Source organism: Metopolophium dirhodum, chromosome 4 (genome assembly GCF_019925205.1).
Source record: "Metopolophium dirhodum isolate CAU chromosome 4, ASM1992520v1, whole genome shotgun sequence".
In the NCBI taxonomy this organism is placed as follows: domain Eukaryota; kingdom Metazoa; phylum Arthropoda; class Insecta; order Hemiptera; family Aphididae; genus Metopolophium; species Metopolophium dirhodum.
Window position 1 is genome coordinate 2123527 of NC_083563.1, and position 27540 is coordinate 2151066.

Sequence of the window (27540 nt, forward strand, 5' to 3'; positions counted from 1 at the left end):
GTATAATGTAATGTATGTTGCCAATTTTATTAGTGAATGTTACGAGTATCGACGTTAATCGTTAGTCATTAGTCACTTTATTAATATTTCTTAAAGACTAAAGTTATAAGTTATAAATTATAATTTATATAGAAATGAGTATATCTATATAAAATATAATTATTATTATAACAATAAACGATAAGGCAGTCGACATACGTCGGCCAACAATTTAATTTTGAAGAAATCTCTCTACTAACTATTATTTTTATAGAATTATAAAGTTATAATAATCAAAAATTAAAGAAGTATATGCTCATGGAAAAAAACATAAATGATTAAATAAGAATTTTTATTTTATTTGGAACTAAAAAAGGAACTCGGTCATTTTCTAAAGAAACGACAAACGAATTCTTTTTTTTTTAAGGAACAAGGAATGGAATGAATTCCTTTTTATAAGGAACTTCCCAAACACTGAATATTATATAGGTACATATCATGAAATGCACGTGATGATTTACTGTTTAGTATTTATGTGGTTTTTACTTTTTACACAGACCTTAATACTTTATACTTTTTAGTATTTAGGTACCTATATAATATATTATACTGGTTAGTGAATAGTGGCTACAACTTACAAGCCTACAACTAACTACTACTACGACGGCATGACCCATAATTTGCAAACTATTGTATAGTTAGTAGTTACTAGTTGAAAGTGAGCAAAAGATACTTAAATAGTGACTTAATAGATCGACAAAACTGAGGATTTAAATCACGTGAAACCCGTAACTGGTTGGTTTCGCTATGCTCAGCCTCTATACTACAACTGTCTCCGACAGTCCCGTTTTCGACCCCAGAGTAGTTTTTTAAATCTTTTATTCGTAAATTGTATAATAATATTATAAGGTTTTGTATTTTATTGCCAAAAAAAGCACCACTCACAAGGTGGTTTAGGAACCAACTTGAGACACACGCACCATCATTTTGGTACAATCATTTTTATTTTTCCCTTTACGAATAATTTCAAATTAGGAATATTGCAATTCAACATAATATAACTACTGTCCCACAAGAGTACAGGACACAGTGTAATTGTCTTTACGTCGGTCGTGCGGTCGTCGATCGCTTAACGGCTATAGCCGCACTTGGGCGCCCATCAATCATAACCTGAAGGGGGGGGGGTGACAATATCATAAAAAAAATAACTAAGAACCAACCAAATTGATTTCATTAAATAACATAAAATAAATACACAACATAGGTAAACGGTGTAATAATATTATAGCCGCCAGTATATAGTATAATAGGTCAATGGTATAAACAATAAAGTACACACTATGGTCTATATAGTAAGTCAACAACAGTGCAACTATAACAACGTCCGAGTTTTTTCTCTCCATTATCATTAATCACGCATTCACGCGCGTGTGTTATAATACAGAGTTCTTTTCTTTTTTTTTTTTTTTTTTTATTGGTCTTGAAATCTATAAAATTTCTGCTTCGACAACTTGCTCATTAGCATGTTACTATAAATAATAGATACATAATATTATTTATAGTGGGTAATACAGAGTTCTGTACCATGAACATGATATTATTATAATCGCACACCGTACACGACACACGTCCAACACTTCCACCGGTGCAAATCGCTCTACACCCGTGCCCGGTGGTCGTCATAATATTGTTATTACTATTACTATTATTACCGTCGTCGACGCGGTATTAAACATTGAACACTCGTATGCGAGAATATGTACGTCGTGGTATCCCATCAACCCCGCCGACATGTTTTCATTTCGTGATAATAATATTCTCTATATAGTTAATGTGTACAATACCACGATTGTTGTTACTGAATATTGAATATTGTGATCATCCGTGAATCGTGAATAACAGCGAGTTTTAGGCACGACTGTCTAGACGACGCATAGTGCAGTTATTGCAGTTGATGTAGTCGTCGTCGTCGTCGTCGACCAACACCAACACACGCGACTTATTGATAATAATAATTTAAAAATACGATTATACAACAAACACACGTCACACGCACACACACACACACCACACAAACACACACACACACACACACACACATACCCCGAAACCGGTAAGAGAAGAAAATAATATCACATTATTGTACGGAACGGCAGAAGGGCCAACGACCAGCCAGCGCGCCGCATCAACAAACCGCCGCCGATTCCACATTTTGTCCGATTGCAGTGCGGTGTACGTACTCGGCATCCGTTCGATCATCTCTCTTTAGTTTAGCGCAATATTATTATGTCTGTGTTACCGCGGAGAATACTCAAGGAGACGCAACGTCTGATGCAGGAACCGGTGCCCGGAATCAGTGCCAAGCCGGACGAAGGAAATGCGAGGTGAGACGACGCGTTTTCCGCGCATAGTGTGCATCGATGAAATCGGTCGATTGTACCTACTTAAAAATGGCTGCTATTATTATTCTTGCGTCAACGTGTGCGCGGGCTACCCGTCTGCGCGTGATTGGGTTCTGTTTGAATTGCGTTTGTTGAGTTTTTTCCGTAGGTACCTGTACTGCAGTAGGGCGGACAGATAGAATTTGATGAAATCTGAGACTCCAAAATTGAATTTATAATCCGTATTTATATATTTTATTTTTTTTCGGTAAACCGGTGTAACGTCCCGGGAAATTCGGGACGAACGGCCTCCCTAACATATAGGTCCCCGAGTGTTCCCGGTCGATGCGAACAAATAACAATAATGGACGTCGGTTGTTTTATTTTATTTATTTATATTTATGCCGCAGGTATTTTCACGTTAAAGTCACGGGGCCCGAAGACTCACCTTTTGAAGGGGGCCTGTTCAAGTTGGAACTATTTTTGCCCGAAGACTATCCAATGTCAGCGCCAAAGGTTCGCTTCATCACTAAAATTTACCATCCAAATATTGACCGACTTGGAAGAATATGTTTGGACATACTCAAGGACAAATGGTCCCCAGCATTGCAGATCCGTACTGTTCTTTTGTCCATACAAGCGTTGTTGAGTGCACCAAATCCAGACGATCCATTAGCAAACGATGTAGCTGAACTATGGAAAGTCAATGAAATTGAAGCCATACGCAATGCTAAAGAATGGACACGCATGTATGCCTCAGAAAACTGAACAATACGCTTTAAGTGAGGAGTATAAAAATAAAGTTAAAAGTTAATAATTATAATAATATAAAATACTCTGAATGAAAACCATTCTAAATCGAGCAATATACTTTATATATTTTTTTCCAACAGTTGTCTTTTAACTAATGGAAATTTATTAAGAATTATAGAAAATGGTAATGATGGAATATAATTGTTAACATATTGTTGTTTCCTCAAATTGTATTATTATGCCTTTGGTATGTAATCACAATGATAACTTAAAAGGGTAGGAAGTTTTACTAGCCTATTCTACTGAATGAAATATAGAACTGTTAAGTCATCAGTGAATACTAGTAATTTACTTATATATATTTATGTAAAACCTATGTATTTTCATTTTAATGTTGTAATGCTTTTCATCAGTTATATCTTAATTTAAACTTGTTCGTAATCTTTTATTATTCAATTTTTTTTTATGATTATTATTATATTGCTGAGATTTATCATTCTTGTGTGAATAAAACATTTATTTAAGACTTACCTAGCCTTTGAGTAAACTATTATGCACCCAATGGGAATGTTTAAATCACTATCCTAAACACTGGTTTTTTTTTATCATTAAAAATATATTTTTGTTTGGCCTTCAAATGTAATATATTTTTTTCATAAACCTTAAATTTGCTCATTTTTTCTAGAATAAAATTGATAAATTGGATATATTAAATCTTGATTAACTACAATGACTAAGCAACTCAAACAGTCTTATCACTTTAAGAGGATATCAGTAAAATTATTTTATTGTTAGAATATATGATTAATTGGTTTTAGATTGTAAGTAAGACGCAATTTTTATATTATTGGTTTTGCTGAACAATACACTGTTATTCGTTATTATATAAGCCTAAAAAAATTAATGACTTCCACTTCACTTTGTTTGAGACAAAATTATTCTAATTAAATATATTTATAATGCCATGTGGTTTTAAAATTACAATTAATTAATAGTTCACAATATCTATGTTTTAAATATTTTAAGCGAACTTGACATATATTGTAATCTTGTCAGTGAACATGTTTACATTTTGTTTATACTATAATTGTTGTATACTTAAAATATACTTGTATACAATTAAATATGATCATTTTTTTAAAAATTATATTTGTTAAATATAAGAAAAAGAAGTAATTTAAAAACTCATCATGTATGATTTAAATAATCACCAAGATGTGTTCCGTATCTAAAACACTTCTAACTGTTGAGGAAAGTTCCACTCTGCACAACACTAGTTACTAACCAATATACATATTCATTCCAAATGCAATAATTTTTAAAATTGCATTTATACCTAACAACAAAAGTGGAATTATAATTTAATTTTCTGAGTTATGGCAGAATTCTAAGAAGCCTTCTAAAAAAATGTATACTCTACACCCTATTTCAAATAAATTTGGAAAAACTGCTCATCCTTTGAATAAATGTGATTGGCTAGTATTCGGCAACGCACCGACAGCAGCCAACAAGACTTCACATGTGCAAACCTCAACGCATTTTCGTCATGATTTTTTTACAAATTTATTTGGAATAGAGTATACCATCTACTGAGCAAAAAAAAACCTTGTTGAAAAGTAGGTAGACAACTTTTTAAACATCTTATGCATAGTGTACTAAAGTCCTTATGACACATTTCTCCGTTGAACATAATATTTTTGTGAATACTAAGGGAAGGTTAATAGTCCAGGGGACCTGATCTGCAGCTAAGTGAATCAACATCTATTTCTAAGAATAATATGTCTTATTACATTTGGATTATTATTAGTATTTTTAATTAGATAAGTTGAACTCATTTTTGCCAAAAACATTGCATAATATAACTTTATCATGACAAACAGTCTAACAGTCCTCTATTGTTAAACTATTAGTTGGAAAACAAATGTATTTAATTATTTAGGGAGGCCAGGGTTGGAAATTGTCCACTCCCTAAGTTTCACCAGCTAGTACACTTATTCATTTTCTTTTGTGTTTAAATATTATACATCTTAGGTAATGTAAGTTTTCTTGTATATATTGTATGTGTCATGTGAATTGTGAACATTGAAAATTTAAGTATATCCGTCATTGTTATTGTAAGTGTGGTGAAAGACAAGAGTAAACATGTATGAATGCCAAATATTGTATCATATTATTAGGGCAGAGAATTTTATTATTTTTTTATTTTATTTCAAAATATTGTAACAAATTGTAATTTCTAAAAAAAATTTATATATTAGTCATAATACGAAAACCATTAATTTTTTTTTTCAAGAAATATACAACAATCTATACATTCAAGCACAATAAGTATATATGAAATTAGAAAAAAAATATTATGAGGTTGCATGACAAAGAACATGTTAACATTTTTTGTTAATCTCAAAGCCATTAGTACTTGTTAAAATGTTAGCTCTTTAAATTTATTTTTAAACAAATAAATATAATTAGGTGCTTTTAAAAATACTTTTTTTTTAAATTGTCCTAAACATGTCTTTGCCACCTATATAACCCATGGATTACACAAGTTATCAGCTTTATTAAGTCTTGAACCATTTTTATTTATTCTGTACTTCATGATTTGACGAGTTATTAAAAAGCACAACTCGACATTTAGAAAATTCTGAAACTACAAATATATATGTACACATAATCATTAAAAGTGCGCCACACGAGCATTTGTTGTTTCTGTCTTACAAATGTTATGTTCACAATAATACATTTTACTCTAGAATTTCTAAATTTGGAGTGAATTTACCTCTTATAAAATTTAAAGGTAAGAATATTATCTAAGGCATCCTGAAGGATTTTATTGATATTATTTTTAAGTAAGTTATAATCATTTTAAAATGTACAGTCAAATGGTCATGAATTGCTTCTCAATAAAAGCCTCCAAGAGACCCTAGATAATAATCTTACCTTTAAATTTTATAAGATGTAAATTCACTCTTATTATAGAAATTATAGAGTAAAATGTGTTATTATCAACGTGAAATTTGCTATGTTGTAAGTTTGTAAAACAAAGACAACAAATGCCCGTGTGGGTGTGGCGTCCTCTTAAAACACATTTTGGCATAAACATAAATATCTTATTTAGGAATTGATACTTTTATAATTATTATTATTTACTGAACACTACTGTGGACACTCCATAAGTCCTGGTGTCCCAATAAGTTTCCAGATAACCAATTGTCCAAGAATTATACTTCAATACATTTTGTCTTTGATTAAACATTATGTATTACTTATTAGTAAAAAAAAGTGGACAAGTATAGGTACCATTCTGCTGTACAGTAGTTGTAGAGTATGTCTTTGTAACGGATGTGTTATATATTTTGAATTCAATGATAAACCATTACATACTATAAACAATTTTGTGCTGAGACAATGTGTTGGCCTAGCATATTTGTATAAATAATCAAAATGACTCAAAGTAGTTTGAAAATGATACTATGCATGGTAAATGCTTATATAAATATTTAGTAACAATGTCAAGAGAAGTTCTTAAAATATAATAATAGCTTATTCGTTTTAGAAATACAACAAAATATTTAAGATTAATGGGAATTTGTTTATATACCACTGAATATCAAATAGGTACTTAAAAATGATAAGTTCTAACTCATAAAATATTAATGTTCCGTTTCAATAATTTTTTTTTTGTTAAAGGTAGAAATTGCGAATCTTCTATTAAAATGTTAGCTATGATAAGAAAAGATTTTGTGAATTTCTAACTAGAAAAAAAATTTGAAAATTTTGACAATTTTGATGAATTTTCTCAACATTTTAGCTTTAAATGCATATAAAAATGTGTAGTATATCTTTAATATTTTTGAACGTCAATTAAATAAACTTATAAGGAATCTTGCATTCAATTTTCAAGCTTTTTTACTAAGTAAAAAAGTATTAATCGACAATAATTTTAAAACGATTAACAAATTTGAAAAATTTCTCAAGGTTATAATAAGCTTAGAAAAACACAAAATATTTCAAAAATGTTACTACTATACATGGAAAATGGTAATACAAATATTTGGTGAAAATTTCAAGTATACGGTTATTAATTTTTGACTTAAACCAAAAAAATTGATTTTGCATAAAATGTATCACTTTTTTATGTAAATCCTGACGTTTTCTAAAACTACTAGGAATTTTCTATTTTGACCTCTCAAAAGTATCAACTAGATTCACATTCCTATTAAAAATCGGAGCATTGTTGTTCTCTATGTCTATGATTTTTACTTTATAATAACATAATATGTTGTAGAGACAAGAGGGCTGACTGCTGACCATAGTATATTTGTGTGGTTGATCATGAAGTGGTTACATTTTTCATATTTTCCCAAAATAATGTTTGTCCTGATTTGAGAAACATAAAATGTCATCTCTTCACTAACCCCCCTACAAAAGAGCTGCTGGGTTTCATAAGTGCTCCCAATGTTCCAATTTCTTACAATTTAAATACACCTTAATTTATTTTAAGTAAAAATGTAAAGTCATATCAAATTAAGTTTATTTAAGTTCATAGCTGTTTGATTTATTAATTTATCAATGTATCTACAATTAAACAACATTTTCATCTGTAGTTTTCAGTCTATACTATCTTAGTTTGTGATTTTTATACAAATTATAAATTTTATTCGTGATTACTGATTAGGTTCATGGGATAGCTTAAAATTGGTCTACGTATTTTATTATTTATAAATACAAATTAAATAATATGTAATGGAAAAAACTTCAAGTCTACAATTAATAATATTTTTTTTAAATTTCAACAAAATTGTTGGAGAAATTTGAACTTCAAACATAATCTTGTAAAAAAAATTCATGTAGAAAAAATCTTGTATTCAATTTTTTGCCTTTGGGTATTAAATTTGAACATGAAGATTGAATAATATTTTCTGATCCAAAAGATAACTTGTTGAAAATAATGGTGATTACATTTAAACAAATTACCTACAAAGTAAAAATATTCTTCATTTTATATTTAATTATAATCAACTAAACATTCCATTACAAAGTATTATATTATAGTGATTTATGAATTTAACATAATTTAAAAATAATTGCAATTGTCATTTACACAGCTGTGATGACTGATGAAAGTGTAATAAATGTTTCAAGAGGGATAACCCCTCCATAATAAAATTTTGTTACAACCTAATTTTTAGGATGAATTGTGGTAATATGTTTGCACTCATTAAACTATTTTACTGTTATATAATTTTAAATTATATAACTTGATTGACTATATTGTTTCAAACAAATCAAGAATCTTAATTTACCTACTATTCTTTTTTTAATGTTTTCATAAACTCTTAGGAACAATTTACAGTTAAATGTATAAATATTTTGTTTTTAAGGTTAAATAATTCTTATGGTCTTTCTGCGTGCACACTTCAATTTAATTTTTTTTTTAATCTGAACCGTATAATTTTTACAAGGTTATGTAATTAATTGTTATTTAATATGTTCATTTCAAATGACCTTGTTGTATATTTTATTATTTTTTACAGCCCTCTAAAATTGGATGCTTTATTTTACAGATGAAGACATAATTTGTAAACTTTATACAGTTGAAGGCTTAAGAAGTATTTAAAAAAACTTTCAGTGGCAACTAACCACCAAACCTTTGGCTGGTAAAACACATTTTGTAAACATTATACATATTAATATATTATTATGTATTAACATATTATATAATAAATATATATTTTAAATATTTATTTTATTTTTATTATAATACATAATATTTAAGTCTAATGACCACAATAAATATTAGGATTAAAAATTACATCATAACATGTTCATTCACGACAATGACTAGAATAATTAGGAATTAGAATTGTCACAGCTAATGCGTCCATAGACACATTTTATGTATGATACGTAAATTTGAGTTGTTCAAATGACGACAATGCTGTTGTGCTTACAATGCTGTTGGTCAAAGTATAAATGAATACAATGCTACAGCAATGTCATATGCATTAGCAATAAAGTAATTATCACAAATAAAAAATAAAATAACAACAACATTAAAAAAATAATAATAAAAAATACCAAATAAAAGTATATAAAAAATAAACATAATGTATGAAAAATAAAAAGTAGGACCTTAATTAGATTGATTAGACTTAGAAAAACAATTCAATGTATAATACAATAATATAATAATTTTTTGTGATATGGCAATATTTGATAAATTGTGTTTTAAATGTGTACGCGATGTATATTAAAATCATCATGCAGATGTTCTCTTTAATTTTTTAGAGTTTTGGAATCTCAAAATGCACAAAATAATAACAAAAAACATAAATTGAAAATTAAAATCAAACAATATTTGGAAAATTGTTGTTTCCATATTACTTTCTTTTTTTCAATCCTTGATAATATTTATGATTAAAAAGGAAATGGGAGAAGATACCTGCAAAATTGCGCAAGAACCCTTTACTAGTCCACAAACTGACCAGGTAGTGTAACAACTGTTCAGAGAGATACAAAACCTAATGTGTACAATATATTTTGTTGAGTAATACTGCAACATCTCACAAATATACTTATAACTTAAACTCATAATGGCAAATTATTTATACATTCATTGTATAGACTATTCATGTTTTAAGACTAGATGAATACAGGTGTCTCTTGACCAGTAAGAAGACGAAACATGGATGTTGGCATTGTTTTCATCAAAATCTGTAAAATAAACATATTAAAGAACATAAATATAATATTTAACATTTAAATTATTATTGTGTTTGTGTATATTATCATATAATAAACTAATAGTTATAATATAAGTTATAACAATAAACAAAAATGTTTATTACTTATCACACTGTGCATGCAACATTTATTTATAAAAATAACTAGGTTTAGGTATAGTGATACTATATTACCACCACAAAAAAGTGCAATTTTTCCGCGCATTTAAATAATAGAGCAAGGCCTAATTTCTCCCACCATGCAGTCGTTTTATTTTACTGCCACGTGTTTAATTTAAGGGACCACCTAATTGCTCTCTCTTGCTGGACTACGTAAATTCACGGTCAAAAGTACGGATTTTATTTATTTTGATTACACAATTTGTTTTTGATTGAGAGGACGTCACACCTACATGTGTTGTCTTCGTCTTACACATGTACGTCATAGACAAAACACATTTATACAGTCTGAGTTGAACTCTCTCAAATTTGGCTCTAGAGTAAACATACCTATTATAAAATTGAATTGTGACAATATTTCTGAGAGCAAGTCATAGCGTTTTTTCCATTATACCTAATATAACGTTCATTATACAGTTTAGAAATAGAAAAAAATTTCAACATTTTTAAAATACATTTAACTTTTTAAAAAAAACACAATGATTTGCCTTTGGAAAATATTGTCATAATTTAATTCTATAATAGTTATTTTTACTCTAGAACCAAAATTGAGCGAGTTCTACCCAGACTCCGTAAACACGTTTTGTCTACGTCATATGTGTGACATCCTCTTAACTTAAAATAAAACTATAAATCAGATGCGATATTACAAATAAAACCATTAATTAATAATTAATAAATATTGTAGTATAATATTGTTTGCGTATACAATTCAACTCAAATCAATAACTTCATTCATCAGAAATAAATGCAGATGTGCTTCAAAAAATGGCAAGTATTTATTAAAGTATTTAATGTGTAATAACTAAAAACATTGTCTTATTACTTCACCGACTGAAGTTGCCAACAGGTTGACAATTTTTTCATGTGGCACAGCTACCACACTTTGATTGTTTATTTCAATAATTCTATGGCCAACTCGTACCCCACCACGTTCTGCAATTCCACCACGAAGTAAACTGCATATCTGTAAATAAAATAAAATATACATAATACTTTAATTTAAATACAAATAATAAAATAAATAGGATTATCACTTACCACACCATTTTGAACACTAAAACCAAGTTGGTATTTTGTGTCAGGTCTTTTTATTTTCACTTCGACCACAGGGGCACATGGAACAACAGTTAATTTAATCACTGTTTGAGGTTTAGAATTCTTTAAAAAATAAAAATAATAAAAACAATTTATTAAAATTTAAGTGCTTAAGCTAATTAAAGCAACAGTGTGATGAATAAATTTAATAAACAGTACCTTGATATAATTTTGACAAGTGGACAATGGGAGGCCAACTAGTGATACACCATTAATAGCAATGATTTGGTCACCAATATTTAACTGACCACAACGTGCAGCAGCTCCAGCTGGAGCCAGGTTGGCTATCACAACAGTAGGTAACATTGAACCCCAACCCGACTCAACAATAACAACACCGAGTATTTCACCTTTAGATTTGGGCACTACAACCTTGACAACCAAACAAAAAAACGTCAGTATAACTGACATTAGTCAAACAAATTATAACATACTTCTTTTTGCAATTCTTTTTTTGCAAACATTTGCAATTCATCTCCAAATATTTCTTGTGAATTTAATACTTCTTGATAGTCCATTTCTTTGACAAAACTATGATCTTCGATGCCGTTTGCTTTTAAGAATTCCATATATGCCACTTGAAAGGCCTGACCAATAGATTGGGCAATAAACTGTGCCTAATTATAATAAATAAAATTTAACATGTAACAATTTAAAATAATATGTTCACCATCTCAATATATCATTGTAAATATTTAGTAAAAAATGCTAACCGTCAATTTAAAACTTCTAGTTAGGTATAGTGATGTATGTAGGAAAGTTTTAAGAAAAAATATTATTTGTTTTTAATTACATACATTTTGTTGAGATAAAAAGGCAATACTGCAAATGCTATACTACCACGCAATTATTAATATTATCATTACCTCTGTACTTATTAATTATGTTTAAAAACAAAATACTTAAATTAATAAAATGTTTACAGTATATTTTTAATTGTTATGCGCCTTAAGTAAATAAGTTAGCTCTATTAAAAAATTAAATTAAATTAAATTTTGAAATTTCTGAAATTGTACACTACTAGTTAGATGTAAACAAAAACATGTATTATTAGTGATATAATAGGTATTAAATATTTTTGAAAACTACATAGTTAATATCAATAGTATATGACATGTGTCAGTCAATTTACACTTGAGTAAATATAAAAAAAAACTATCAAAAAATGATGGAGGGGCCAAATTTATTATCAAATTCTAGATATAATTATAAATAATTTAGAATTTTTTAGATATCTTACTTCATCACTTTCAAAAACGTGGCATATCATTTTGGGAGTTCTGTTGTTGGCTGTTTTGTCAACGCCGTTTACACTTGAAGGCACTAATGCAGTTTCTGTGGTGGATTCAGATGCTTGGTGTGTAAGAAAACAACGTCTTCGGGCCATTAACACAACCAGTTCACCAATATCGGCTATATAAGAAATGGTCCTGAGGGCATGATCCATCATGATTTCTTTCAAGTCAGTGTTGAGAACCATTATTTTTTCAGTTGATATGAAAAGATCCACTTCTGTACTTGGTTGAGTCTCGCCATCAGGAGCCTGCCAAAACAAATAAAAATTATTATTGCAATATTATTAATATTAACACAGTTGATTTATTTTACTCATCCAACTTACCAAAGCCTATTTTATTATCCAAATGTAACGAAGCAGAATAAAATAAATTGAATATAGAAAAGATTAAAAACAAAATATTATTAGTTACATTACTTTTATTCTAGACACTGCTTCTTCGGCTTGCATCATCCTAGTACTTTTTGTCGGTTGCCCTTCACAAGCCAACTGCGTAGAACCCAAGTAGCGTGCTCGGAATAATACACCTTCAATTAATACTGCAGGTTCATGAATCATAACTAAATACCAAATAAAAATTTAAAAATATATGAGAACGAATTTTAGGTAACTATACTTAAAATAGTTTTGTAAATTTAGTTTCACTTTCACATTCATACAATTTCAATCACTAGTCTTGTAAGGATTTAATATAAGGTAATAAAACGTTGATATGTAACAACTTAAGAAAATTTGTAATGAAGTATTAGATATTACTATTTTATTCTAATATTTTGCATGTATATATAATTAAAATTTAATCGTTGACAATTTCACAACGTTAAAATATTTAAAGCGAGTGTTTAATGTTGATTATAAAAGTTGTGTGTTTTATTGGACTTACCGTGCAATCAAGTGCAATATTGTGTTAATTCCGTGTTGTGCAGTTGATAAAAAAAAATAAAAGCAATATTGTTAGTGTTAGAATAATGAATTCAAAAAAAAAAAGAAAAAAATGGAAATAGTATTTTAAAAATATACTATACATTCTAGGTCACAAAACTTTAACAACTATCATTAATTTCTTTTTTAATATTAAATATGAATAATTGTTAATTTTTTTTTTTTAACACAACTAACAGACCTAAGAGCTACAAAACATCAAAATGTATACTATTCATTCACAATATTATAGTTTAAATAATAAATATTAATTGTTTAAAACTTAACACACAACTTCACAGTCACAATACTATTATATGAAACGTGCACTCATAGAAGCAAGGAAAGTAAATTAAATATATAAATCCAAATCCATTTCTTAGACAAAAATTTAACGTAATTCCACAGTAAACTAAATGGTATATTTTATAACAGAAAATATGATTTAGAGTGAGAATGTAAGGTTTTCAAATAAAAAGCGAAAAATTATTTAGCCAAAGTAGCGTAAAAAAATTAAATATAAAAATCAATAATAACATAACTTTATAAAAATTGAAGAGTATAAACAATTTTAAAGAAATTAATTTTATATTTAAGTCATAATAATTATGTATAATATATATTAATTTTAGTGCGAAATGTTGTTAAAACCGTGCAGATAAAGTTATAAGAAAATAATTCATTCTTATCAAAGCATACCTGTTTGGTGTTGAGGTATTCCTAACGGAATAACAAAAACAAAACAAAGCTGTTAAGATACATAATATATTATAGTATATTTAGACACAGATAAAAATTCTTTTGGATATTAGGTTTTTTGGGAACTTGTCTTACTTTGCTCTCTTGGCAAAATCCTATGTTGTATTAAATATTAAAATAAGTGTTTGAAAACACCTCTTAATGTATTTCTGTGTACTCAGTGTAATTGCACATTTTTTATGATTTAATTACTTATATAAAAATGTAAGTGAAAATTGTAAAGCCATTTATTAAATATTTTATTTAAAATAAAACTTTATATTAAAAAATATAATAATTATTATTTAATAAATTATATAAACAATTTGTATTAAATGTTAACGTTTTAGAAATCAAAATTATATATTTTATTTAAATAAATAAAAATGAATCATCATAATAAAATCTTTTTCATCAAAATGTATTAATACAAATATTAATCGAATATTCTGTTATTATGTACCCATAACCGGCTCAAGGGAAAAAAGTGAACTAGGCAAATTCAAATTTTGCCGCCCTTAACAATAGAATATTATCAGTATTTTGAAAATGCCGCCCTCTTACTAATGTGCAACTTATGTGCCGCCCTAGTCATGGGCCTATGTCGCCTACCCCTTGAGCCGGGCCTGTATGTACCCAGAGGCGGCTTGATCATGCATTTTGTGGTTCACTGAACCACCAAAAAGTTTGGGGTGGGTGTCATTTTAATAGGTAGGTATACCTGGTCTTGGTAATCAGTGTCCGGTATAGCCGTATAGGTAATATAAAAATGGTTAATTTGATGGCCAATTCATTATTAACAACAGATAGATACAATCACATATATTAACAATCAACTCATGAAGTTGTTATAATCTAGCCGTTGACTTAACCGCTTAGAATTATAAAGTTGCAGGTAGCAAGACCGATGTTGATTGGATTAATAGGATTTTGTTGAAATAATAATAGTGTCAGGTGTTGAAGTATAAGTTGAATTAAAAAAACCTGAAATTCGTTTACATTTTTAAAAACATTATTTCATCAACTCGTTATTATGCTTTTCGGTGATAAGAAAAAAACTAATTTATCATAATAATATCATTCATCATTCATCACAATTACTAAGAGGACGCCTCACCCGCAATGTTGTCTCCGTCTTACAAGTGCGTAACATGGCAAATTGTATGCTCAGCAGAATACGTGTAGCTCCTTTAGTTTTAAAAAAAGAGTAATTAACCTCTTATAAAATTTAAAGGTAAGATTATTATTATCTGGGCAATCTCGTAGGTTTTTTATTATGTTTTAATTTTAAAGCGAGTTATACTCAGTATTTTAAAATTGTAAATTAAAATATAAAATATAATAAAAAGCCTATAAGATTGCCTGGATAATAATCTTACTTTTACATTTTATAAGAGGTCAATTTACTTTATTTTTTAAACTAACGGAGCTACACGTGTTCTGCTGAGCGTATAATTTGATATGTTACGCACTTGTAGACGGAGACAACATATGCGGGTGATGCGTTCTCTTAGGCATTTTTTAAAATAAATAATAATTGTCAAAAAAGTTATAAAAATTAGGTAAGTTTTTGTACCTATAATATGAATTTTTGGTAGGTGGGTGGGTGGTATTAACTATTGTTGAACCACAAACTGAAAAATGTCAAACCGCCTCTGTATGTACCTATACTACAGTTGGGATAAAATATGGTTACCATTAACCATTAATGTTTTAAATGTTCATGTCTTAAATTAAAATGGTACATTTTATAAAATAATAACAAATTTCTAAAACTATATATACAATTAAAATAAAATAGGTTTTTTTTTTAAATATTTTATCCTGTATATAAACACTAAAATAAATAATCTGTGAACATTTTTAATATCAAGGATTAAAATAATAATGTGTAATGTCAAGGTGGGACACCGAATTTACAAATTAAACTATAACTGATTACTGCATTCACATTTTTATGTTTATGTACTTAGATTCATTGCATTTGAAAATGTCACTGTATGTAAGTATAAAATATAGTAATATATGGTAAAAGTTTCAAGTTCCCATACACAATATTTTTGAATTACCACCAAATAACTTAAATTGTTAATCCTTGTTTAAATGTATAATTTCATCCAAATTTGAACTTAAAATGTCAATAAGACAAAAAAAGTGCTTATATATTATATATATTTTTTTAAAAAACTCGGGAAAAAATAATTTGAAAATGAATCAAAAATAAAATTATGATATAACAGACCAGATTTTGATTATGCGATACCAAATTCTAAACATGTAAATTACTGTCTATATTTTTCACATACTCCAACGACATATTTAATAAAGTATAACTTTTCGTTAAATCATATTTTAGTATTTTATAGGACTTGATTAGCCACTTTCCCTCGTTTTTCACTTACCGCCCCACCTGACTTTACTTATAACCATCGAGAATCCAGTTTTAGTCAGGTTACATTATTTTGGACTACATTTTTAATTAAAAAGTTGAATTTTTTTATCTCATAAAAACTATTAGGGATTTAAAAAATTGTCTTACAAAGATATTAAATTTTTAAATTTGTAAATAAGCAAGATACAACTTTTGAAGTAGTCTTTCCACTCACTAAAAGTGTTAAGGACATATATATAATACATTTAACATTTAATATACTTCTACCTTCACATAGAAACCTATAGATATATATTAATTAATTTTACATATTGGCGGTGGTAATAATTTATGAATAATAAAAATATTTGTAACTAACAAACTCGACGTACTTTGCTGCTAACAGGCAAGCTGATAGCAAGTGTAAAAAGCATCATTATTCATAACCTCAAGTTTAGTTAAGTTTTTTAGTGAAGCATAATTATTGTTAAAATAATATTTTTATATAAAACTATAAAATATTGCCTTTAATGTGTTGACTAGCAATAAAAGCATTAAAACAAAATCATTATTGAAAACTGCTGAAAATTGCTTCTCAATTTTCCATGCGGCATAATATATTAGCGCTTATTCACTTTTTTACAATTTATTAAAATTATTATTTTATCATTTCAATTTTACTGACCTTCTTTATTGCGAGCTTTCTTCTTAGTTCCATCTTTCTCCTATGGGAAAAAAGTATTATCATCAATAAAATAAATAACTCAAACATACTTTGAAATTTTAACAATCCAACATAATTTAAAAACACTTCATTCCAATATTCAATACAGAGAAATAATACTACATAAATAATTAAAGGATTACAACATATGTAAAGCATTTATTTATATGGAATGAAGCAGATACAATAAAAATAAAAATCCTAACAACAAGTGATTATAAAATTGATTTTATAATATTAGTTTAAATAGTCCACATTAGAATACTAATAAAATTACTTCATTTGTACTTCAAACATATATTTTGAAATTTGGGTTAGATATTTTAAATGTACAACTAGACTTATTTGTTCTATAATTTTCAAGTCTTAAATTCTTAAGACTATAATTTCTTCTAGTGATAATCAAGTCAGCTTTTTTATGGTTATTTTTTATTTAAATATAAGTTATCTATATACTTATAAAACAACAAAATGTTGATAATCTTTAGGCAAATTTTGAAATGAAAATTGGATGTTATTACTTATTAATTATATTTTATAGGAATTCGTTAGATTTTAAGCTATTGCGTAACAATATATTTTCTTTTGGTGAATTAATTAAATTTAAAAAAATCATACATCATAATACAAATCTGTTATACACATTTGTAAGATACTTAAAACTGGAAAAATAGAATAAAGTACAACATTAACAAAAACAAAAAGTAAATCATATTTAATCAAATTGAGAATAGTTAAACATCTGTTTAAAATAATTTTTTTAGTTTTATTCTTAACAATATTTTTTACAGATTAATTTAAATGATTTTTTAATTTCACTTCTAAAGTAATCACATAAAAAACAACTAGTAACACAAGAGTGGAAATTTACAAGAGAATTTTAACTAGTTACAATTTAATATAAATGATAATAATTATTATCGTAATTCTAAGATGATTAACCGATTGTGAAAGAAAAAATATTTGAAATAATGAATCATTTTATTAACAGCACAGTGTTCTAATTCATTCTAAAAAATCATCACCTGTTGTAAGAAATGTAGGTAGTAGGTACTAAAAGCCAAAATCATAACTGTGTAATGCAAATACAAAAAAAAAAGAATAGTGTAAAATATATTTATCACAGAGAACTACAACCAAAAAAATGAATTAAATCAATAAACTATTAAAATGTCTAAAATTGAACACAAAAGCACATAGGCAAACCTTTTTTGCAGGGTTAAGGGTTTGGGTTACGATGAATGGTTTTTCAATTATAGCAGCCGGTTCTACGGGTGTAGGATGTGTGGACGTATTGCTTGACGACGACGTCAAACTAAACGGTAATATAGACCGTGTTTTTGACTTCTTCCAGTCCTGTGGTGATATTTTATACAAAACTAATTTGTTTTCTTTTAATTTTTTGTAACTTAAATACTTATTTTTTTTTCAAAAATTAAAATTAAAATTAAAATAATTGACCGACTGGGTTAGAAACACATGTCACAATTGCTCAAACAATATACGCCACTTGAGTAAATACTATAAAACCACTAGGGGTTATCAAAGTGTTAGGGAAACAAATTGTATAACTTATTTAAAAAACTTACAGATTTTTCATCAAAGAATCCAGTGTCATCAGTTCTTTGTTGTCCTAAAAGTCTATCTGTTTCTAAGTCTGTATCAGCTTCTTCTAGTAAATAAACACATATAAGTGAAACCGAAACCATAGAAAATAATAAGTAAATAAATACCTTCGTCACCACTAGGTCCAGATCCAGTTCCTCTATGCCTGTTAAAAAACAAAGAAGAGATTAAGTAAAAAATAAATAATTTTGTATAACAAATATATTATACTTCAACATTTAATACATATTTAACATTTTTTTTTTTATTCGTATAAAAAATAACCCTGAAATTACAATGAATAGCCTAAACATTTTCAAAGTTTTATGCTAAATCAAATAGACTAACAAATAATAAAAGTATAATAAAATGAAAAATACAAAACTAAATTTTTCTCAAAACTAATATATTGGTTTAGTATTTGGCAGTATTATTTTACCTTGGTACCCAAATAGGCAAATCTTCAGTTTTGGCAGTATTTGAATTCGTACTATCTTTGCTAGGGCTGCAACCTGGAGATATATCATCATCCACATTAGTAGTTTTCAAGGGTTTTGTTTGTCTAAGACTAGATCTTATTTCATGAATAGCAGCTTCAACCAAATCAGCAGATTCATTGGCACTGCGATGTGCTGTTGGTGCTGGTGGAGGAGGAGTTCTGCTCTCATCGGGTCTCACTAAAACCAAATATATGTTTTGTTGGTACTTTCCTGTTGTACGAGACTACGGCTGTTATCGCGACTACCACCCAAGGCTTATATTGTGGGGATGGCCAGAATAAAATAAAGAAAAATTTAAATACTTAGTAATTATTCGTAATGTATTTTACATGGTATACACGCCAAAGTGCCAAATTTGCCGTGGCGTATGGAAAACAATAAAATATTAATAATAATACAAAATGGTAAATCCACAAATAATATAATAAATAATTTATGTATTGTGGGGATGGCCACATTCAAATTATATCAAAAAAATTAAATACATAATAATTATTCGTAATGCACCAAATTTGCCGTGGCAAACACCAATTACAAAAACTAATAATATACGTAATGATAGATATATAATATAATAAATATAATCGCAGCTTATGGATATCGTTCAGCTATAATATCAGCTAAGATAGGTAGTCGCGATAATGGAGGTGGTCTTGGGTGGTAGTTGCGATAACGGAGGTGGTCTTGGGTGGTAGTCGCGATAATAGCCGTAGTCTTGTATAACAGGAAAGTATAATTTTGGTTATCTTAGATAACAGGATTGTGATGTTGTCAAACAACAGGGTAGTCTCGTATGACAGGAAAGTACCATTTTGTTTTGTACTTATTTTTAAGATACAGCGTGATTATTTTTATGATAAAGGTGTTAGTAAGACAGAGACAACACCTCTGGGTCCTCTTAAGTGTACTGATTTACTATAATTATGTTTTTAATCATGTTATGGTTAAAATCGAAAAAAAATTCAAAAAAAACCTAAAATAATATTAAAGTTCAAATTTGAACGGTTTAAGGAAAATTTTCGTTTCTGTTCGTGAAAACCTTAAATTTGACCCTTCCCTAATTATTATGTAAGATATCAGTAGCTGAATGTAAAGTTTTATTTTTTGTACTTTTTATATAACCAAAAAATTATTTTTCAATAACATAAAAATTAGGTACAACCACACTATCAGTATATATTTTATAAACAAACAAACCTAGTGAATCCAATAACTGAATTCCAGTTTCTTGGCTATTGGAATGTACCATCTCACTTGTATTTGCATCAATGCTATCACATTTACTGGCTCTATTTGTACGTTCTATAATTTCCCTTTCAATCTCACTAATTTGTCTTTTCATTAACAATACCTAAATACATAGACATGATATTATATAAATCATAAAAACATAAAATATAAATTACGTACAGTTGGATTATTATTATCTGTATCACTAGTATGACCACTAGACAATCCATCTTCTAAAACTGGCATGGTGATACAGGTTACACCACATAATGGAATTAGGTGTTGACCATCTACCATAGATGATGATTCACCATCACTACCCATACCAGCATCTTCACAGTCTGTTACTTCAGGTGATAAAGTTACATTACGACTATACCTTCCAACACAACTCTAAACAAATATTCATCACACAACATATTATTTATATACTGAGCAATTAAATAATTATACATACTTGATGAACTCCAGCTAAACATCGAGAACCATCTGATGAAGAATCGTGTTTATGTGGGGATAACTGTGAATTTTTGTGGACATCTTCATTTGATAGATGCATACCAACATATGTATTACCTTGTTCAGAAACTGGTATTCTTCTTCGCAATTCATACTCCAAATCCTAAGAAATTTATTAAGTTAATCAAATAAAATCATCACATAAAATATATTACTAATAAGTAATAATTAATAAATACAAATAAATCCTATCTCTATCAAAAATATAGGGTGATTCACCAAATATAATATAATTTATAACACCGGCATTAGCCGACTTAACGGCCATTAAATCCTCCCTGCTTTGCGAATATACTGACCATAACAAAATAATCAAAAACTCGACATGATATGATGCGTATAAGTATGAAACATTACGCTCTACATTTCTTTTACTGAAGTATAAAATAATTCTGAGTGCACTTTAATTTCATAACTCTTGTCTGAGCATTTACCCTTCTCATTTATTCCGTAGACCTTATACTAGATCTTGAGAAAATAAATTTATGTATGGTTCATAATTTGTAAATTGCATTGTGCATGCGCTTATGAATGGTTGGAAATATATTTTTATTTTCCTGGCTATTATAGTTGTATAGCAATAGTCCGGTAAGGGCACTAATGAATTTAAAATCAGGATCGTTGACACATCAAAGTAGGTATATTTCAAATTTGAACAAATGCATTACTGAACGATAAAATATTCAAGAAAACATAATCATTATTAGGTGAATCACCCGAATAAAGAAATAATTTAACTTCAATAAAAATTAAATATAAACTTAAATTAAATAACATTATAATTTATAGTATCATAAAAAAATTAATATATTATTCAATACCTGGAATTGTAACTGTTGAGTATCTTGATTTTCAGCTCCAGATTTAAAGAATTCTTCTAAAACTTTTCTAGTCTCTGAAAATTCATACAAATAATCGAAATTCATAGTTGGAGATGGACTGGAAGACCTAGAATCATCTTGAATCACTCTCTAAAAAAAATAAAAATTATTAGGATTAAAAACACGATAATATTGATACTATCATTGGTTATAAATACTATAGATTCTTCACTTGCCGGTATTTCGATGGCACGATATATTTACTCTCAGTAGATAGCGAGGCGACGTGACTATTACCGATTACAATGACATTACTAACCACAAGCGTGCACCCAAAAACACGGGCGCTTGAATTATTAATGTCTTGTAAAGTTGTATTTGCTAATAGTCACGTCGCCTCGCCATCTACCCGGAGTAAATATTTCGTGCCACTGAAATACAGGCCAGTGAGTAATCTATAGTATTTATAATCAATGATACTATGTATACAATAAGCATACTTGAGGAAATCCCGGTCGAGGCATATACAGTGTAGGAGATGATAATAAAGATGGCATTGATTGTTCTTCCTCCCTGTATTGTTTCGGTGATCCATTAAAATCATTTGCCTGAACTTCACATTGAGACCTAACTAATCCATCAGTGTTCTCAGTGCTAGATATTTCTGAACGATTACTATTTGCAATCATATTTAAATCACCATTTTGACTAGTCTATAAAAAAAATTAAAAAATATTAGTCATCATTGAAATTTAAAAAAAAAGCCTTACTTACTTTATAATTTAAATGGTGTTGACAAGAATCAATTGTTTGGTACGTATTTTTATGATGATGCATCCCGTAGTGCCCGATTGAAGCATCGTGTTGAACTTTATCCCACATATCATTATGTATATCATCAAACAAAACTGGATCATCTAATTCTAAATTAATTAAAAATAAAATTCATTTAATTTTTATATTTATTCACTTACCTAAAGATAATGGTCGTTGATGTTTGGTAGGTTTTACATCAGTAGAAAATACTGCTTCAGAAATCTCTCGTGAAGATTCAGTACTAGAAACATCAAGTCCTCTATAAAATACATAATATAAACATCAAATATAAAGTTAAAAAAATAATAATGAAGTACAAATGATTAAGTTAGGTACCATAAAATCATATTTCCCAATGAGCAACCAAATTAAATTTTCAACTTACCTATTGCGAAGTTCCCATACCCGGCCAGGTGATTTGATCCAATCAACTTCTGTAGGCAAAGGTAATTGACGAGTTTTTCGCCCAGGTTTACTTCGACTTTGACTATAGACTTCTCGACCTCCAGCTATTTCTATTATTCTGTAAGTTAATCACAAATATAATTAAAAATAGTTTGAACCATATGAATGCTCAACTATTTCAGATAGTTTAGATGAAATAATATTGGCAAACCTTGAATCTCTCAATTTATAGGTAGATTGTTGTGATGTCAAATTGATTTTATTGGAGTTTCTTGTTCGATTAGTCGCCCCAATGTCCACATTACACATGCCCCCGGATTCACTAGATGCATTTTTGATATCGGATTCATCATCATCGTCTTCATCCATGTTTTCATTAATTTCTTCCTCATCATCTTCAATACTAGTTTCTAATGATGAATCTTGACTAGCATCACTATCACTTCTTCTGCGAGTTCGAAATTTTCTTATTCCACGAATGCTACGTTTTCTAGTACCATTTCCACGTATGTTATCACACCTATTAATTAATAAGGAATGTTTTAAATTAACCTTAAAATTAAAGTATAGTAAAACTGTTTAAGTTGATTTCCAAGTAACCAGTGGAATAATGCATTAAGCAGAGAATCTTTCATCAAGGGACTTAAGGATGATGACTTTTACAGTAGAAAATTGTATTAAGCTTACTGTATATTCATAATTAGTACCTATTTCTTTGACGTTCATTTGACTGAGTCAAATCCATATCATTGTCTGTGTCGTCGTCACAGAGGGGATTTAAATTTAAGTCTGTAGATCGTACAGTAGATGGGCGACACTTAGGGAAAATCTTAGATAAATCATCATTGTCCAGTTTCAAGCCTATCATAGCTTTTCAAAATACGGGTCCCACCGTTTCTGAAATCTAAAACAACAAAAAAATATATAAATATTTTAGTTTACAAATTAATCAACTATTGTCATCACTATAATAATAAAATATTATAATGTTCTAAAAAGTATAGCAATTATCCATAGATTTTGCTGGAGTTAATAAATATTAGGTAGGTACCTATAATATTCAAAAACAATACTGGGCGGATGTTAAAATTTGTTTTTCTTACAAAACAGCCATTATGAGACACATATACAATTTGGCTACATTGTAGTTGTTATGGTAACCAACAACTAACATTAGAAGTTCAAGAAAAGATCAATTAGTAATTCATTTATACGGCAAACCCAACATGAACACTATTGTACTTTAATATTTTAGTCAAATACTGTATACATTAAAGTACATGTTTGGAGTACAAAATAAGTATTGTTAATACTTAATGAATATTTTTCATTACTGCATCAGTAATACTGATTTAATTTTAATAGCAATATCAGTGTATTTCAGTGTATATTATATTTATCAATTACAACTGTATCTAAATACTTATACACATTTATTAATTTGACAAAAATTCCACTAAATAAATATTGTTTTACTATTTACTAGGCACTGTTTCAATAGATTATTGTTTTAATTTCATAGACATTGCAATTTTTATTTTTACAAGTTATGAGAGAAGTTTGATAACAGAAATATTTCACATAGAAAATTGAATGCCCACGTATCATATACATTAATATCCCACAAAATTATGTATACCATGTATACATAATACTACCTATTATATGTGTATTAATAATTCTTCTATTCATATAATTATACAGATTGTTTAAATAACAAAACTGCTACAACACTTGTTATTTTTAATTATGTAGAGTGTAGATTATACCTATTAATTGTCATGAACATAATGTATAATAATTAATATGGGTTAGGTAATTATTAAGAATTATGAAACGTACAATATGGTTGAATGATCATACAAATATATCATAACATAATTAGGTATAAGAGTATTAAAAAATAAATTAAATATGAAATATTATATCGGGATACAAAATAATTATACCTAATATTAAATATTATTATCTTTGCAAATAATTACGCAGCTAACAAAAAACTAAATAATATTGATTAATAGTAATGACTCAAAAATCATTGGACAAACAGCTATGGAATGTGATATCCATAAGAAATAGTAGGTAATAGACTATAAAATGACACCTTACATTTAAAATAGGTCCAGAAAAAATGTCAAAAATTAAGTATAAATGTCAGAAGCTACAGAACTAAAATATAATAAGTTGGTATCAAACTTTCGGTGCAACGTATGATCTTGTTACAAATGTAAAATGTATCAAAAGAAATTAAATGTATCTATATAGGTAGGTAGATTGTCGTTTATGAACAATTTTTTTTTTAGTTTATAATAGGTAGTTTAAATATCAAACTAAGAACATGAAGGCCACCATGCTGGGTAAAAAGTTAAAGAATACTTTTCAACTAGAGGTTTAAACTAGAAACGATTACACATTAGACGACATTGGCCGAACAGCTAGCCCAGAGCAATCAGAACTGCCAGAAACGTGATCAGAATAAAATAAATCTAGTCACAGCTAGAGACCTAAACTGACCGGTAAGGCCAAACACTTCTGGGGCCACAGAGTGGCCCTTAAGCGACTGCGTCTATGACTCGCTAATCGAGGAAGCAGCAGCAGCAGCAGTGGCGGAGGCAATCCGCGATCGGTCACAGCGCCGGACAGACACGACTACCTACGACAACATTAACGCGGTGTGCGATGTAGGTAACAACAAATCGATGTGGCTCACCTTCCGAAACAGATGGATTTATATTTTGCCGACATTAAATTTATAATGATAAAACGGCGGTTGCACGGTTTCGCGGTGAGTCGACGGTCTCGGCCGATGGCGCTAATGTTGACAACTGGCACGGCGAGTCTGGCCCGGTGGCGGTGGCGGGCAGAAATCGGAGCAGCAGACGCCGCCGTCGTCGCATTCGTGGCCGTCGGGTCGAACGACAGTCGTACCGCCAGCACCGAAGTACAACAGTGAAACGACCAGCGAGCACGGCATACGCGTGTACGCGAGAGTAGAACGTGCGTGTATGTGTGTTTGCGTGTACTGCTTGTTCGCGGGCGCTCACTGTGTGTGTGTGCGTGTATATGTGTGTGTGTGTGCGTGTGTGTGTGTGTGTGTGCGCGCGCGAGCTGCTGTGTGTAGTGCTGCTTGTGATAACGTTATTGATTGTCCGTCACTCGCGGCGCGGACGGAACGCTCGGAAAAACGTGACTCACGGGGACGACGACGTCGTCGCGAGCCACAGTGGGAGGAACGGGTAGCGCGCGGTGTTTGAACGCGACAGACGGACGTCTCGCGCGCGCTGCGTGTGGCACGTATTCGTGCCGTGTGATCGCGGCGCCGGTGCGTATCAAGCGCGCGGCAGACGCTGATCGCGCGACAGACGGACAGCGTCTCCTCGTTGTTCCGGCGGAGTCGGGACCGCGGACGCTGCCGGAATCGATCTAATAGTCGGGGGGGACCACGCCTGCAAAGATCGTCGAGCGCGCGCGTTCGAAATATTATTAATATGATATAATATTATAGTCTATAGGTAAATGGTATCTGTGGTACTGGGCCGCGCTAAACGGACCGCTACTGTAATAATAATAAATAATTATACATAGGTACCCTATCGTTTGCTTCGCGGGCTGTCCGGTATAATCGCCCTGAACACAACTCGATGCACTCGAAAGCAGTGTTGTAGGTGGTTGCTGTATTGCGTTATAGTTTATAGCGCCTACAAAAATTACCGCTGTTGTATATTTTACGCTCTTCTACACACAAGATGTTATACCTAAGCGTATGTATACAGTATATAGTAATATAGTGACGTTACTTTTACAGTAGCTTTATGCCTATATATAGTGCTTAATAATAATGTATATAAATTATGTATAATATATAGGTATATACCGCGTCTTAGACGTGTTGACGCGTTGATGTGTTGTATATTCCACGCGTGAGTGGACTGCTGCAGGAGGCGGCGTTGTCGGCGTACTACTATAATATCATGTACAACCATAATACTGTCACTAAAACTTGAGTAAAACGTACGTTATATACTCATGTACAAAGTATATAACACCACGTCACGAGGCGGCGTACGGAGAGATCGCTGTCCGCGTTATTATATATATTTTATATTATATATAAGTACGCATTACATGTTATGTACATGTAAAGTACCTATGTGTGTGTGAGTGTTGTTGACTCCGATGGAGCGCATGTGCAAGACAAATTTTGTGATTATCGGATGCTGCGGCGGCGTACCGAGAGGGTCAACAGCAGCGGAGAGGGATGATGATGACGCTGTCTCGCGGTTTTCGAGTTAACCGTGTGCGTATGTATCATCTGTGTCAGTCTATTATGCGCGCGCACATAGAAAGATCACCCTAAAGCCCAACAACTTTCCTAGGAGGAAGTTCGCTTCACACAAACCACGGAACGCAAAAAATCACTATAATACTATATAATAGTCTATATACTAAACATGATACTATATATCTATATATATATATA

At 29.7% G+C, this 27540-nt stretch overlaps 2 protein-coding genes across 17 annotated transcripts; one reads left to right on the forward strand and one right to left on the reverse strand.

Moving 5' to 3' along the window:
- Window positions 1–1722: 1722 nt before the first annotated feature.
- Window positions 1723–3643, forward strand: LOC132943248 (ubiquitin-conjugating enzyme E2 N). Its single transcript, XM_061012140.1, has 2 exons — window positions 1723–2363; window positions 2771–3643. Exons 1-2 carry the CDS (start codon window positions 2266–2268, stop codon window positions 3126–3128), a joined length of 456 nt encoding a protein of 151 aa, XP_060868123.1. The 5' UTR covers window positions 1723–2265; the 3' UTR covers window positions 3129–3643.
- Window positions 3644–8780: 5137 nt separating this feature from the next.
- Window positions 8781–27318, reverse strand: LOC132942540 (dentin sialophosphoprotein-like). 16 transcript variants are annotated; one of them, XM_061011051.1, is made up of 24 exons: window positions 26935–27318; window positions 23768–23964; window positions 23272–23580; window positions 23041–23178; window positions 22814–22914; window positions 22614–22762; window positions 22340–22552; window positions 21840–21989; window positions 20957–21121; window positions 20680–20892; window positions 20467–20620; window positions 19209–19446; window positions 18898–18935; window positions 18754–18836; window positions 18371–18520; window positions 17126–17165; window positions 14031–14051; window positions 12828–12970; window positions 12354–12656; window positions 11548–11730; window positions 11273–11485; window positions 11057–11176; window positions 10842–10982; window positions 8781–9827 (listed from the first exon to the last, which is right to left on the reverse strand). In XM_061011051.1, the coding sequence occupies exons 2-24, from the start codon at window positions 23926–23928 to the stop codon at window positions 9756–9758; spliced, it is 3498 nt and encodes a 1165-aa protein (XP_060867034.1). In that variant the 5' UTR covers window positions 23929–23964; window positions 26935–27318; the 3' UTR covers window positions 8781–9755. The 16 variants fall into 16 exon arrangements, with proteins under 16 accessions (XP_060867034.1, XP_060867041.1, XP_060867037.1 ...); XM_061011058.1 differs by lacking the exon at window positions 26935–27318 and adding an exon at window positions 25771–26066 and having other exon boundaries at window positions 22614–22756; window positions 22814–22896; XM_061011054.1 differs by lacking the exon at window positions 26935–27318 and adding an exon at window positions 25771–26065 and having other exon boundaries at window positions 22814–22896.
- Window positions 27319–27540: the final 222 nt, after the last annotated feature.

Excerpts from the sequence above, each read along its gene's own strand:
- LOC132943248 (XM_061012140.1), top strand. The coding sequence starts at position 2,266 with ATGTCTGTGTTACCGCGGAGAATACTCAAGGAGACGCAACGTCTGATG. Across the intron at positions 2,364-2,770 it reads CCGGACGAAGGAAATGCGAG|GTATTTTCACGTTAAAGTCA; the intron begins GTGAGACGACGC and ends TTTATGCCGCAG.
- LOC132942540 (XM_061011051.1), bottom strand. The coding sequence starts at position 23,928 with ATGATAGGCTTGAAACTGGACAATGATGATTTATCTAAGATTTTCCCT. Across the intron at positions 14,052-17,125 it reads GAAAGCTCGCAATAAAGAAG|GAATACCTCAACACCAAACA; the intron begins GTCAGTAAAATT and ends TTATTCCGTTAG. Across the intron at positions 12,657-12,827 it reads AAGCAGTGTCTAGAATAAAA|GCTCCTGATGGCGAGACTCA; the intron begins GTAATGTAACTA and ends TTGTTTTGGCAG.